Source organism: Labeo rohita, chromosome 14 (assembly GCF_022985175.1).
Source record: "Labeo rohita strain BAU-BD-2019 chromosome 14, IGBB_LRoh.1.0, whole genome shotgun sequence".
In the NCBI taxonomy this organism is placed as follows: Eukaryota; Metazoa; Chordata; class Actinopteri; order Cypriniformes; family Cyprinidae; genus Labeo; species Labeo rohita.
The window spans coordinates 16798273-16812109 of record NC_066882.1 but is presented as its reverse complement, the minus strand read 5'-3'; the positions used below and the strand labels follow the sequence as shown (position 1 = coordinate 16812109).

The 13837-nt window shown below is 36.9% G+C and overlaps 2 protein-coding genes across 2 annotated transcripts; one reads left to right on the top strand and one right to left on the bottom strand.

The window, feature by feature from the left end:
• The first annotated feature begins 229 nt into the window (after positions 1-229).
• On the top strand, positions 230-4585 carry ccna2 (cyclin A2). The gene is made up of 9 exons (XM_051128283.1): positions 230-475; positions 594-836; positions 2644-2887; positions 2970-3076; positions 3161-3384; positions 3471-3675; positions 3765-3878; positions 3958-4091; positions 4168-4585. The coding sequence occupies exons 2-9, from the start codon at positions 624-626 to the stop codon at positions 4217-4219; spliced, it is 1293 nt and encodes a 430-aa protein (XP_050984240.1). The 5' UTR covers positions 230-475; positions 594-623; the 3' UTR covers positions 4220-4585.
• A 2420-nt stretch (positions 4586-7005) lies between these two features.
• tmem33 (transmembrane protein 33) lies at positions 7006-13351 on the bottom strand. Its single transcript, XM_051128295.1, is given in 9 exon segments — positions 7006-7933; positions 8163-8246; positions 10676-10809; positions 10903-10917; positions 10919-10971; positions 11545-11732; positions 12187-12281; positions 12424-12497; positions 13205-13351. Coding segments are annotated over 8 exon segments (747 nt in total). The 5' UTR covers positions 12472-12497; positions 13205-13351; the 3' UTR covers positions 7006-7803.
• Between the last annotated feature and the right edge of the window lie 486 nt (positions 13352-13837).

Here is a 13837-nt window from a genome sequence, read left to right as displayed (position 1 = left end):
TCTTGTCATTCTGCAGTTTTCATATTATGTATAAACGTGCCGTCATAAGATTAAATTTGACATTGTGCTCCAACAGTTTCAAAATTCCTTTGAGCCAATGAAAGTGACTCTCAACGGCTCGGCAGAACCGTAGTTTGTACTTTCCAGGCTTCCGTATAATCAGTGACGTTTGGGTTTGCTGCATTCTGATTGGCCCGTTTCAATAGTCGCGGGCTACTTGAACTGAGACAGCCACAATATCAAACCAGGCAGCTGCAAAAAAAGCAACAAGGCGCCGTTTGATTTCTTAGAGGCATCTTTTGTAAGCTCTCCGTGGTGTGTTGAGGAGTTTTGCACATCGGCATGGCGCGATTTCTATAGGATAGAACTGTTGCGTGATTTATTTTTAAATCTCGGTTTTGTATAACGCCGCTGGCAACTGTTTATATTGTGTTTTTGTCCGGATTTTAACAGCTCATCTCTGCCAGTTCCTCTGGTTAGTCTCATTGCCCATGCTTTATTTGATAATTACGTGTGTGGTGTTTGATCAAGCGTCTTAAAACAACATAAAATCCTGGTGTGTATATGCTTTCAACCATCGATCCGTGTTGCAGGGCGACTTGAGTTGATCTGCTGCTGTAAGGATGTCATCTGTCGGTCAAACACAAGGAAGCGCGGGTCAAGACTCGGGAGCAGATATTCACAATCAAGAAAATATGCTTTCACGACTACGCGGCGCAGCAAAGAACAGAATTGAAAATCGGGAAAATGTCAACCCTAAACCAGGCAACAGGACTGTACTGGGCGCCCTGGAGAACAATCAGCGCAGACAAGCAGTCCTGCGCGGCGCTAAACAGGTTAGAGCACGCATGGCACATGACAATGAAATGTGCTTCTGTTATAGACCAAGTTCATCAGTTTAAGTGTAGCATGTAAGCGTATTTGGTTTAATAATCAGTGTGGTTTGCTTTTTAACAATTGCTAACTTCATAATATTCACTACATGAACTCTAACGTTGCCCTGGCTGAATCAGTCAAAGTGCTCCCAGGCTTTGTCTCTTTGAATCAGGAATATAAATATAAATCTTGTTCCTTTTGTATTTCCTTATGGGTTAAACGGCATTTATGGCGCCACAGGTTAAAAAGAAAAGCAGTGTTAAATGCCTGCAACTCCTTCCCTCCCAATACGCAGACCGCCATTTTACAAACCCATTCACTGCTACCATAGTAAACCGGGCTGGCTGGTTAGTTGTAGGGGTGGTTCACCAGAAATTAGATAACCTATTGTGCTCCCTAATATTCCTTATGTTTGATTTATACACGTTGTGTGTACTACAAAAGATGTTTGTGACTGAGGCTGTCATTGTGCCTAACCTCACTTGTTTCCACATGAGAATTCATACAGTTCTGGCTGACTGTAATACTGCAACAGGTGCATATCCACAGTTTATTTTTTTTGTGCAAAGTGTATCTCTTCCTTTTTGTTCAAACACTGGGTACAGTTTTTATGGAGAGGGGTTGGACTGGAGTAGTTGAAAAAGGAACTGCTTTTTAACATGATGCTCACATAAAAACATGAGACGATAACAGTTGAGTTCTTACCTGCATTTCAATTTAAGACTTCAAATTGAAGCAGATATGTTAACAGTTTTGTGCTTTCTTGAAGCTCAAACTATTCTAATGACACAACAGTTTGTGGGTTAAATTCCAGTGAAAATTTAAGGGTTAGTTCACTCCAAAACAAAAACTGGCATTATTTACTTGCCCTCATGACATTTCAAACCCATAAAACGTTTGTTCATCTTTAGAACACAAATGAGAATTTTTATTTATTTTTATTTATTTATTTATTTATTTATTTATTTATTTATTTTTTGGTGAAATCTGAGAGCTTTCTGTAAAATGGTCCATGCAACATCAGTGGTTCAACTATAGTTTTATGAAGCTATGAGTACTTTTTGTGCGCAAAATAACTTTTATTTAACATTTCTTCTCCCCTGAGTCACCCTTTGCCTCCATTATATGGAATTGTTGTATGACGTCTTTATTTTGGAGGGGTTTGCCACAGTGTTCTCGTAGCTTCATAAAATTACAGTTGAACCACTGTCACATGGACCATTTTGGTCATTTTTCTTGGTACTTTCCTGGACCGTGAATGTAGAGGGACCCTTGCTGTCTCAGGCAAGTCTGGAAGCTGTTGGATTGCATCAAAAATCTCTTAATTTGTATTCCAAAAATGAACAAGGGTCTTGTGGTTTTGGAATGACATAAGGGTGAGTAATTACAAAGTTTTCATTTTTGGGTAAACTATCTCTTTAACATGCATGACCTGAACTTGCTCTTCCAATACAGTGTTTCTTCACATAAAGGTATGCGATTGAAAGCATGTATAGCAAATGTAACTGCTCTCAGAGTACAGTTGTGAAAACTACAACTCCTCAAACTAGGTGTCGAACGGTCTCTCAAACATCAGAATTGTATTAGAAAATTGTATGCTTGTTCCACATCAGAGTGTTGATATTGCTTAGGCCTTCATGACCTTAAATTAGTTGGTTTCAAAACGCAACCGATATTTCCAACCACTCTAAATTAAAAGGCCCTGTAATCACCTGTGTTCTCTATAGGGTTGTTTATAACAGCACTCTAATCCAGTTTTGTTTTCAGGTCTCTGGGCCCCAAATGGTCGCATGTAAATCTGAAGAACATGGCAGAAGCTTTGGAGAGAAGCCCTCCAACAGGCAACCTGCTTTTCAGATCCATGTGGATGAGCCCGATGGCGCGTGCTCCAAGAAACCGTCTACCCAAAGAGCAACCATGGATTGCTCCCCTCTCACACTAAATCCCACCGTGACCCGCCTGAGGCAGCCCCTCGCCACTATTGACCTGCCAATGGAAGCCAGTTTTGGTGGTAAACATTTTTAAGTTAAATGCAACATCCAATTTGTCAGTTTCTCTTTATAGAAAACCTGAAATGTACTTTTGATACATAGATTCTCCTATGGATATGTCAATAATTGATGGTGAAGAGAAGCCTATAAATGTCAACGAAGTCTCAGATTATGCAGCAGAGATACACGCACACTTGCGGGAAATGGAGGTGAGGATATGGACACGAAAATGTGGTGCATGTATCCATTCCGTTATCTACAGCTTTTGCTCAAAGTTTATGCTTTTGTCACAGGTCAAGTCAAAACCAAAAGCAGGTTACATGAAGAAACAGCCCGACATCACAAACAGCATGAGAGCCATTCTTGTAGACTGGTTGGTGGAAGTGGGAGAGGAGTACAAACTCCAGAACGAGACCCTCTACCTGGCTGTGAACTACATCGACCGCTTTTTGTCTTCTATGTCTGTCCTGAGAGGAAAACTACAGCTGGTGGGCACAGCCGCTATGCTTTTGGCTTCGTAAGTATCTTCACCTTAAAACCTCAGACGGCACTGCGTTCCTTGCCGTTCTCCATGCTCATACTTCTCTGCTTGTCTGACTGTAGGAAGTTTGAGGAGATCTACCCCCCAGAGGTGGCAGAGTTTGTTTACATCACTGACGACACCTACACAAAAAAGCAAGTGTTGCGAATGGAGCATTTGGTGCTGACCGTCCTCTCGTTTGATCTTGCTGCTCCAACGATCAATCAGTTCCTCACCCAGTATTTCTTGCACCAGCCTGTGAGCAACAAAGTGGAAAGCTTATCAATGGTGAGGAGGCTTCCTGCAGTTCAGTAGTCGTGTTGTGGCATTTTCCTGTTATCACATGAAACTGTTTTAACACTCTTTTTCCCTTTCAGTTTCTTGGTGAGCTGAGTTTGATAGATTGTGACCCCTTCCTGAAGTACCTCCCATCTCAAACTGCTGCTGCAGCTTTTATTTTGGCCAACCACACAATTGCAGGTGGATCATGGGTAAGTTGTCTCTCATGCTTGCTGTTCTCCATACCTAGTCAGCTGTTTGGGGTTCATTTGTATACTTTGTCTCTTTCAGTCGAAGGCACTTGTTGAGGTGACTGGCTACACTTTGGAGCATCTCATGCCGTGCATTCAGGATCTCCATCAGACCTACCTCGGTGCTGCTCAGCACGCACAGCAAGCTGTTAGGGAGAAATACAAGGGCTCAAAGTAAGTTTACTTGCTTTACATGCTTAATAGCTGTGTTGGCGAAGGCTAACCGTTTCCTCTTGCTCTTTCCCTCCAGGTACCATGAAGTCTCTCTCATTGAGCCTCCAGAGAAGCTGATGTTGAACTAACCAGTCCATCAACATTTGTGTTCGTTGGTTCCGTACCTCCATGGGAATTGTGCATGCTTTTTGATGCTTTATTTCCATAACTCCAATAACTGAAGCCATAGCCTCAATTTTGGGGGAATGGTGAGATCTTAGTGATATGTACATTTTTATCTGCAGTCCTTAAGGATTGTGCTTTTATTTTTGTTTTTTCTTTTAATGCTTGATACAACCAGATATTTGTACATTAGGTAATCAAGCATTGTTTTAATATCAGTGTTTGTATTCTATTTTTATGGAAGACTCCAGCAGTGCACTTTATCCTCTTTTTCTACACTGTTAAAGTGACCCTCCCTTTTACATCTTAATAAAAGTGCTGCTGGCCTTTAATCTACTTGTCTTGTTTCTATTAATGTTCAGTTAAGCTGGGAGAGGATAAAACATTACAGACCATAAGAAACCAGTTTACGATACACTTTAATCTAATTGCCCTTCATTTGCTGAAATGAGGTGCTTGATCATTGCTTCATGGGTCTAATTTGTAGAGTGTAAAACAGGTAAGTGGTCCATGTAGTTGCTTAAATGCTGGCTGGATTTGAAGAGCCTCTTAAATTGGGTGTTAAAGTACTACACAAACTTTGTAAAAGTGGCTGTATTGTGGTTAAAGGGAGTTGGGTCAGTTGCATAGAATTACACTAGTCTTCCAAGTGTGGATGTAACATCCATCTTTTCACACAGTTAACAACTGAGGGACTCGTATGCAACTATTACAGAAGGTTCAAATGCTCACTGAAGCTCCAGATTAAAGGCCAGGAGTGTAAACCTTTGAACGATTTAAAAAAAAAAGTACATTTACTTTTCTTTCTTTGCCTAAGTTTTTTTTTTTTTTTTTTTTGTTTTCCCTCCCCATTTAGTCTTGCCTTTCAGAAAATATGCACGTTTCCCAGATAAAAGTTAAATTTAGCCTGGTCTTCTAATTCAAAAAGTTTTCACCCCCAGCTCTTAATGTATTGTTTCTTTCTGGATGATTTGAAATTTCTGTAGTAGTTGCATATGAGTCCCTCAGTTCTCAGTGTGAAAAGATGAATCTTAAATTCATGCCATCATTGTTGGAAAGGGTTCAAATGCACAGCGCTGAAAAACCAAAGAATGTGTGGGATATGAAGGATTTTTTTATTTATTTATTTTTTTTTTGGAAGAGTAGAAGGCAGTTTAACTGTACAAGACAAACAAGGGACTTGTGAACTGCTATCACTAAACAAACAAAAAGCTGTGGATCATTCAGGTAACAACACTATGTACAGAATATGTAAATCTTAGGTCAGTACTAATAAGCAATATTCTCTGCATGTTCGCTGTCGTTTTTTTAAATAAATGTATAATTTTTATAAAGAGACCGAGTTTCGTAAATGATCTCAACCAGGTAATTTGCATTTACATGACAAAGGCATAGCTAGCTAGAAAACTGTATGCTGTAGTAACTACATTAATGACAGTCAGTTGTGATGGTTTAATTTAAGATTTTGAAGCTCTGAAGAGTTTTTACTGAACAATGTAGAGTTGTTCAGATCATACAAAACACATGCTATTTTTTTTAGTACTGACCTAAGATTTACATATTCTGTACATAATCGTGTTGTTACCTGAATGATGAAAAAAATAGCATGTGTTTTGTATGATCTCTCTTCTTTTGGTAAAATAACATTTTACAGATCCTGCAAGGACCTCAATTGTATATCATAATTGTATATACCAATACTCCCACTAAATTGTTTCAAGTGGTTCTGTAGATTCTGTTGACTTGTTTAATGGGTACTTGATTCTTTATCCCATATATATGTTATAACTATTCTGATATAGCATCTTAACTACATTGCCAAAACAACTCTACATTGTTCAGTAAAAACTCTTTAGAGCTTCAAAATCTTTTTTGTCATGTAAATGCAAATTACCTGGTTGAGATAATTTACGAAACTCGGTCTCTTTATAAAAATTATACATTTATTTAAAAAAAACGACAGCGAACATGCAGAGAATATTGCTTATTTATTCAAGGTGTTGCGAACTTACTTACTTGGCTGTTTTTATCATTCAAACTTGCCTTGGTGGTTAACTGTGGTGTGACAAACATTTAATATTGCTTTACACGGACTTTCAACTTGGATTTACAACGTTAATGTAAACAGTACATTATAAAAACGGTTGCTTACCCTGGCGATTATTTACTAAAGTTAGTAAGCACTGCTGAATGGATAAATCTTAAGTCTAAATCTTTTTACTTCTGTTCTTTTGCAAAATGCTTGTGTGTTATTGAAACAAATGGGAATGCAAAAGTTATGGTCTCAATACGACCTTAAGTGTTGTTGCTTTTAAGTACTACATGTTTTTCATTAAAATTTAAGCAAATTCATTAAGTGGCAAGCTTTCACTAAAATATATATCGCTGCTACTATATCATAGATACAATAGCCATATTAGCAAATACAACCAAACCACAATTTGTCAGATTTGATCCTTTATACCAGAGGAAACATCTCACTCCATAAATCTTTCACGTTTTTGTACCTGCTTAATTAACTGTATGTTGATGTTAAAATTGAGCAAGTTATATTATAATGGCACAGTAACATCTTCACTATACTGCCAGTACAGTAACATTTTCCAAAAATATATTTCAATATATAAAAAAAAACCCCGTTTACACTAGTCTTGGTATTCTAAACTATTGGTGTTACATCACAGCTCTACGTTGTTCAGTAAAGACAGTTTAGCGCTTTAAAATCTGAACTTAAACCATCACAACTGGGTAGTTACAATTTAATATCATATTCGATTTTATTCATCTACATAGACCATAGTTATAAACAGAGGCAATAAATAGTGACAACATGCCTTGAACAAGCAAATAATTGACAAATAATTCTCAAATGCAGTTACAACTTGCCCTGACAATAAATAGCATTGAAGGCAAAGAACAGTTGTGTATAGGGCTCTATGAAGTAGATGAGATTCACAGAATATTTGACAACACCTCAGACATCTGTTCACATGAAAAAGGCCTCCTCAAGTAACATTTAAAACTTCTTGAACTCAAATGGCATTCAGATCATTGTCAACTACTGGGAAAGGCTTGGGGCAAGGTTCATGACTATTTTCAAGGTAATCCAGTACAATAAAATTTTTTTAGCAAGAACATATAAAAATGGAATCAAACTAAAGAACAGACAGGCCTAATGACAGCTGAACTTTGTGGTATTTCATTAGAAAGACAAGCTATTAAGAGCTATATCTATTAACCCTAGCAGTTAAGATTAAACATCTCAGGGGCTCCTTCTCCACCCCCTGAAAATCAATATGAATATAAAAGCTCTAATGAACTGAAAACAGTTGTACCCCTTATCAAACAACTGGGCACAGAGATACATCTTCTTGCTGTTTTGTTTTTTGGATGCAGTCTGTCAGATTGATAGTCTCTCCAAACATAGCAAACGCCTCAGTGCAGAGGAGGACATCCATCTCTGAGTGATCAGACTTGGCCATCTTGTTTGTAAGTCAATCTTGAAACTGTCCCAATCTGTGAACTGTGTGTAGTAGTATGTGTGTGTTAGTTAAACTCCGGTAGGAGCAAGGCGGCTAATGAAGGCAATGCTGTTGAGGCACATCCTCCTGAAAAAGGCAGGACAGTTGGGCTTCATCACAAAATGCTCCAGTAAAATCCTCAGCTCCGTGAACAAAGTCCTGACAGAACAAAACCACAAAAATCACATTAACACTGAGAACAATAATAATTGGCTCAGGATTAATACTACATTTATTATTCGTTTAAAAACTACTGAGCTTATAACTGGCTCTAATTATTCATTTTTATGGAAATGAGAATAACATGCATTACCCCATATTTTGGGTAAAGTGTGCATGTGTACAATAAACACTACTCAGTGTGTACATAAAAATACAAGATTCTTACCGGCAGTATGGGTTGCGCCTTGAGGCATAGCGCAGAGTGAGAAACCTGTAGTAGATGAATGGCTGAAGCAAGCTTCCCTGGCCACTGTGAATCACAAATCAAACATCATTCCGTCTTAGTACAAGAAACACAGCATGGCTTTAATCATGCTTTTTAACAGCAAAAAAAACAACAACTACTACTTTTGTTTAACCCTATAAAGCCTAGGGTATCATATTTGACACACAAATTTAGCTGAAAATGCTTGCACAGTCTACTAAGACTTCTGTTTATATGTTTACACATATAAACGTTATATTGATTATACGTTTTAGCAACAATCAAACTGTCTAAAAATGTCTCCCTTCAGGTTGTGGTACTATTTGCTACGTACTATTTGTTGTGAAAGTAAAATTAAGTAAAACTTGTATATTGTTAGTATTATTTCAAGATGAACACTTACTGGACTAAAACGATTTAGGATAATCTGACTATCCATACATTCATTTTTAGGGGAAAAAAGATTCATCAAAATGTGAGTATCGAATATGATAAATCAGCCTTTTGTGGAAAGTTTATTTTTACATCTCTAAATCATCAACAGAAAACTAAGTATTTGAATATAATCTCACTAAAACAAACATTTTTAAGAGATTTAGTTTGACAACTAATATTAATATGCATTTTACATTAGAAGTCAGTACAATATCACAAAGATCTTACTGATTCCTATCACAAACTATCAGAAATTTATCTTTTTTTGACCATATACACTGCTGTTTAAAAGCTTGGGAACAGAAAGATTTATAGTTTTTTTTAAAGAAGTTCTTATGCTCATCAAGGCTGCATTTATTTAATAAAAAAAAACAACAACGTAATTTTGTGAAATATTATTGCAATATAAAATAACAGTTTTCATTTTAATATACTTAAAACAATTTATTCCTGTGAAGCAAAGCTTAATTTTCAGCATCATTAATTCAGTCTTTAGTGTCACATGATCCTTCAGAAATCATTCTAATATGCTGATTTATAATTAGTGTTGGAAACAGTTGTGCTGCTTTATATTTTTTGGGACCTGTAATACCTTTTTCAGAATTCTTTAATAAATAAAATGCTAAAAAGAACAGACACTGAAGACTGGCATAATGGCTGATGAAAATTCAGTGCTGCGTCAAAGAAATAAATTATATTTTAAAGTATATTAAAAAAAAAAAAAAAAACAATATTAGAAACTGCAATAATATTACTGCTTATGCATTTTTGATCAAATAAATACAGCCTTGATGAGCAGAAGAGACTCCATTAAAAACATAAAAAAAAAAAAAAAAAACTTACCCCAAACTTTTGAATGGCAGTGTAAATAACATCTACACCAAACAAAACGTTCGTCCTGAGCTGCTTTTTCCCCTCTTCGTATACGAATTCTCTATTCTCCTTTAACATGCAATTAATTTTATTGTATAAATATCTCCATTAAAGGAGAAGTCCACTTCCAAAACAACAATTTGCAAATAATTTACTCACCCCCTTGTCATCCAAGATGTTCATGTCTTTCTGTCTTCAGTCGTAAAGAAATTATGGTTTTTGAGGAAAGCATTTCAAGATTTTTCTGCATATAATGGACTTCATTGGTGCCCCGAATTTGAACTTCCAAAATGCAGTTTAAATGCAGCTTCAAAGGGCTCTAAACAATCCCAGCTGAGGAAGAAGGGTCTTAAATGATTGGTCATTGTTTTCGGAAAAAAAAAAAAAAAAAAAGCATAAGAGCATAAAAGCTTGTGTAGCACAGGTTCTGGGATGCACGTCCACAGGTCGTTCTTGAACAATTTGTTCATTTTGAACGAATATTTTTTGTGACTGGGGAAGAACGAGTCGTCTCGGGGAGTGATTCGTTTAGTCGTGCATGCCCAACATCCTATTAGGTTCTGTACTGGAATTAGTTCATCTGTTTCGAGTCTTCGGGATTTTCGAGTCGTTCATTCATCTTATGGGGCTGTCACGTGATGCTGATTTTGCTAAAATGAACTAAATGACTAGAAAAAAAGATTCGTTCATTTTGCTGAACGAGACTCAAAGGTCCCAGAGCCTGTACTACACAGGCTTTTGTGCTTAAAAAGTATACAAATTTTTATTTTCCGAAAAAATGACGCTAGATAAGACCCTTCTTCCTCGGCTGGGATCGTTTAGAGCCCTTTGAAGCTGCATTTAATCTACATTTTGGAAGTTCAAAATCGGTGCACCAATGAAGTCCATTATATGCAGAAAAGTCCTGAAATGCTTTCCTCAAAAACCATAATTTCTTCACGACTGAAGACAGAAAGACACGAACATCTTGGATGACAAGGGGGTGAGTAAATTATTTGTGAATTGTTGTTCTGAAAGTGGACTTCTTCTTTAATATATGTATATGTATATTTTATTTTATTTATTATTTTTTGACTATTCATGTCAGGATTTTCAGGGTTGGGGGGGAAAAATAAATAAATAAAAAAAGGTAACACCGGACAAAACAGCTGAACGTCAGGCCTCACCTGAAGAGCATGAAGACTGTGGCTGGCATCAAGAAGATCTCATTGCAAGCAATAAACTTTAGGATGTTCTGCTGATTGGCTGTGAGCTTGTTCAAAAAGTTCCTCACAAACATAAGACTGTTTGGACCCATGGTCTGAAAACAGACGAAACACAGACAAAATTCAGGATGGAATTATGACAAATACACATCTTGGCAATAAAAAAAATGAAAAAGGCAGAGACTTACATCAAGGACTTTTTTTAGTGTAGGTGGTGGCATGGAGAAGTGAGAAGAGGAACACTGGAAAAATGCTCACTGAGAACAAAAGTTAAGGATACATAAAGACAAAATGATGCCATAACACGAAAAAAACAAAACAAAACAAGATATTGGTTGTGGCTAGAGAGGGTACAGCTACGACCAGAAGTGATGTAAAATCTTCCCATAAAATAACAATATCTATCAATTATCTATCAGATTGTGTTTTATTAACATCTACACCAGGAGTGTCAAACTCAATTCCTGGAGAGCAGGAACCCTGCAGAGTTTTGTTCCAACCCTGCTCCAACACACATACCATGTAGTTTTCAAATAAGCCTGAAAGACTTGATTTGTTGGATCAGGTGTGTTTAATTAGGGTTGAATCTAAACTCTGCAGATCTCTGGCTCTCCAGGAATTGAGTCTGACAGCCCTGGTCTACACCTACCCCAACCCAAAACCTGCCCTTACAGTAATGCAAATACAGAAATTTACTGTCGTTCAGCATAAAAAAAGCAACACAATATTGAGGTGCACATGTCCAGTAAGCCCTGGTAGGACAATCTGGCAGTAGCTGTATCCCTTCTAGCCCCAACCTAAAATATTTTCAAAGGTTTGAGAAAGGATACTTGTGATGGGGTAGGAGTTAACTAGGATGAGAGAGTAGAGGAGATAGTGGCAGCTGTCCTCCTGTAAGGCCTGGGCCAAGAAAGCTCTGCTCAGCTGAAAGTGAGGAAGTCTCTGATGCAATCGCAGAGCGCTGGTCAAAGCATTTGCCAGCAATGCCCTCTGATAGAAGTTAGTAGCTGCCTGAGGCCTGGACAGAAAAAAAGCAATTATTCTTCTTCTAATAAATCTTCTTTCAAGAAGAATTATTGGAAGAGTTGGCATCAATCTGACCCACACAAAATTTTCAAATTGCATGAATATGCATGCAAAGTTTTAACACATAGATGTGTTCTGGAAAGGCTGTAAGAATTTTGTTCAAATATGAAATACATGAGAACTTATGACATTTTACATTTTGAGACTTAAAGTTTACTTGAAATTGAGACTTTGAGATTGAAAAAAAAAGTAAAATCCAAAGTAAAATCTATTTTTTTTAAAGCTACAATAGAGGTTTTCTGTTTTTACATGAACTTTAAAAGGTTTTTTTTGGCAAATGGATACCACTGTGGGTCAACTTGATCCTTAACACAAAAGTTGCACCCAGAACAAAACAGGATGGTAAAGAAGCTTGTGAAAGTGCCTTGTAAAAGAACATGACTCACCCAAGCAGTGGTAGAATGAACATGATGGAGCAGTAGACAGTGAACAGCCGTGACAACCACATGGCCGTTTCCAACTTATTACTCAAGAGAAATTGCTGCAATACATTAATATGATCATGAGTCATAACAAACAATAACAAATATTCTAAAAAAATAAAAGTAGCAGTGTTTTGTGTGTCAGGTCATTGTTTAGTACTTAAGAGAAATATATCAAACCTAAAAAGTCACGGCACTTACCATTGGTCCAGTCTGAGGAGGTGGACTCCTTTGCTCTGTGTCTGCCATTTTTCAAATATTACACTGCTCTATTTCTTGAGAGAAATAAACATAATAAGCTTACAAGCAGTACATAAGAACATACAAATCCCATATTCATCCACCAAGGTTGTTTATTAACTCTAGGAACGAAGAAAGGGACAAAGTGACTTTAGTTAATCTTTCTAAAGCCTGAAACACTTCTTAAGCAGTTAGTCTTTGTGTAGTTTGCCAGGTGTGGGGGTGGTGGACAAAACACAAGCACATTAGCACTTACTAGCTCAATGCTTATTTAAACATGAAGCTTCCTTACAATAAATTGTTGAAAAAATGGTACTGTTTATCATCAAGGCACTACTACAAATCGGTAGGAGATACATTCATAATGTCGACGCAAAGCAGAACTAACGTTACACTTGTCAGTGTAAATGCTGACTGACTAACGTTAATGACACTTGAAAAATCAACCGGCAACAATTACAGATTTGTAAATAACATTAAACAATTGTCAGATGTCGCTATGTTTTTTTTAAGATACGTAAATAAAACCAAAAGAATGGTCCATCATGTAGTTACAAAGTAACCTATTAATTTCAGTTGAAAGAAAAATCTAGAACACTTCATTACCCAGAGGAGCTAACAATGTAGCCGACAAGCTAACTCTTCCCACAGCCACTGACTACAACCACTGACAGCCCTGAAATACCCGCATCTTCTGCGCATATTTACATTGACAAAAAAGTCATATGAAATGTATCAATACCTGCGATGTATTGTAGATTATAAGGTTTTGTGAGAAGGTAAAATTCGGCTTTATTTTCACCGCTCGGGGCGCACGCGTTTCACTCCGAAATAACGAACGAGAGGTTGGTCAGCTGAGTCGACCTCGCGACCTCTGTGGATAACAAAAATCTCGCGATGTTTCGCCCCACATGATTTGCCAAAGCGCTTTTATTGGTGCGCTATGGTTGTCAATCAGCTGTCAGTTATGTGTAGTTTTTTTTGTCTCAACAATATTTCACATATACTACATAATAAATAAAACAAAGAGGTATTAAATAATAATGCTCATTAGAATTGTCTTTGTCACCGCAAATACCTTAAACACCCTTATGTTCTGAAAAGCTGTTTTATTTACAAGTGCAGATGGTTTAAATCTAAACCCAACTTTATCTAATAGTTGAATAAGGTAAAAACAACGCATAATTTAATTTAAATGCCCTTTTAATTGTATTCTATTTTTGATGCATTAATAATAATTAATTAAATAATAAAATTAACAATAATAGTAAAAGAAATATACTATAAACATCTATATAGCAACCACTCAGAACACTCAAGCGCCACTAACTTTTTTTTTTTTGTAAAATGTAAAAATTGTGGCAGTTTTCCACTC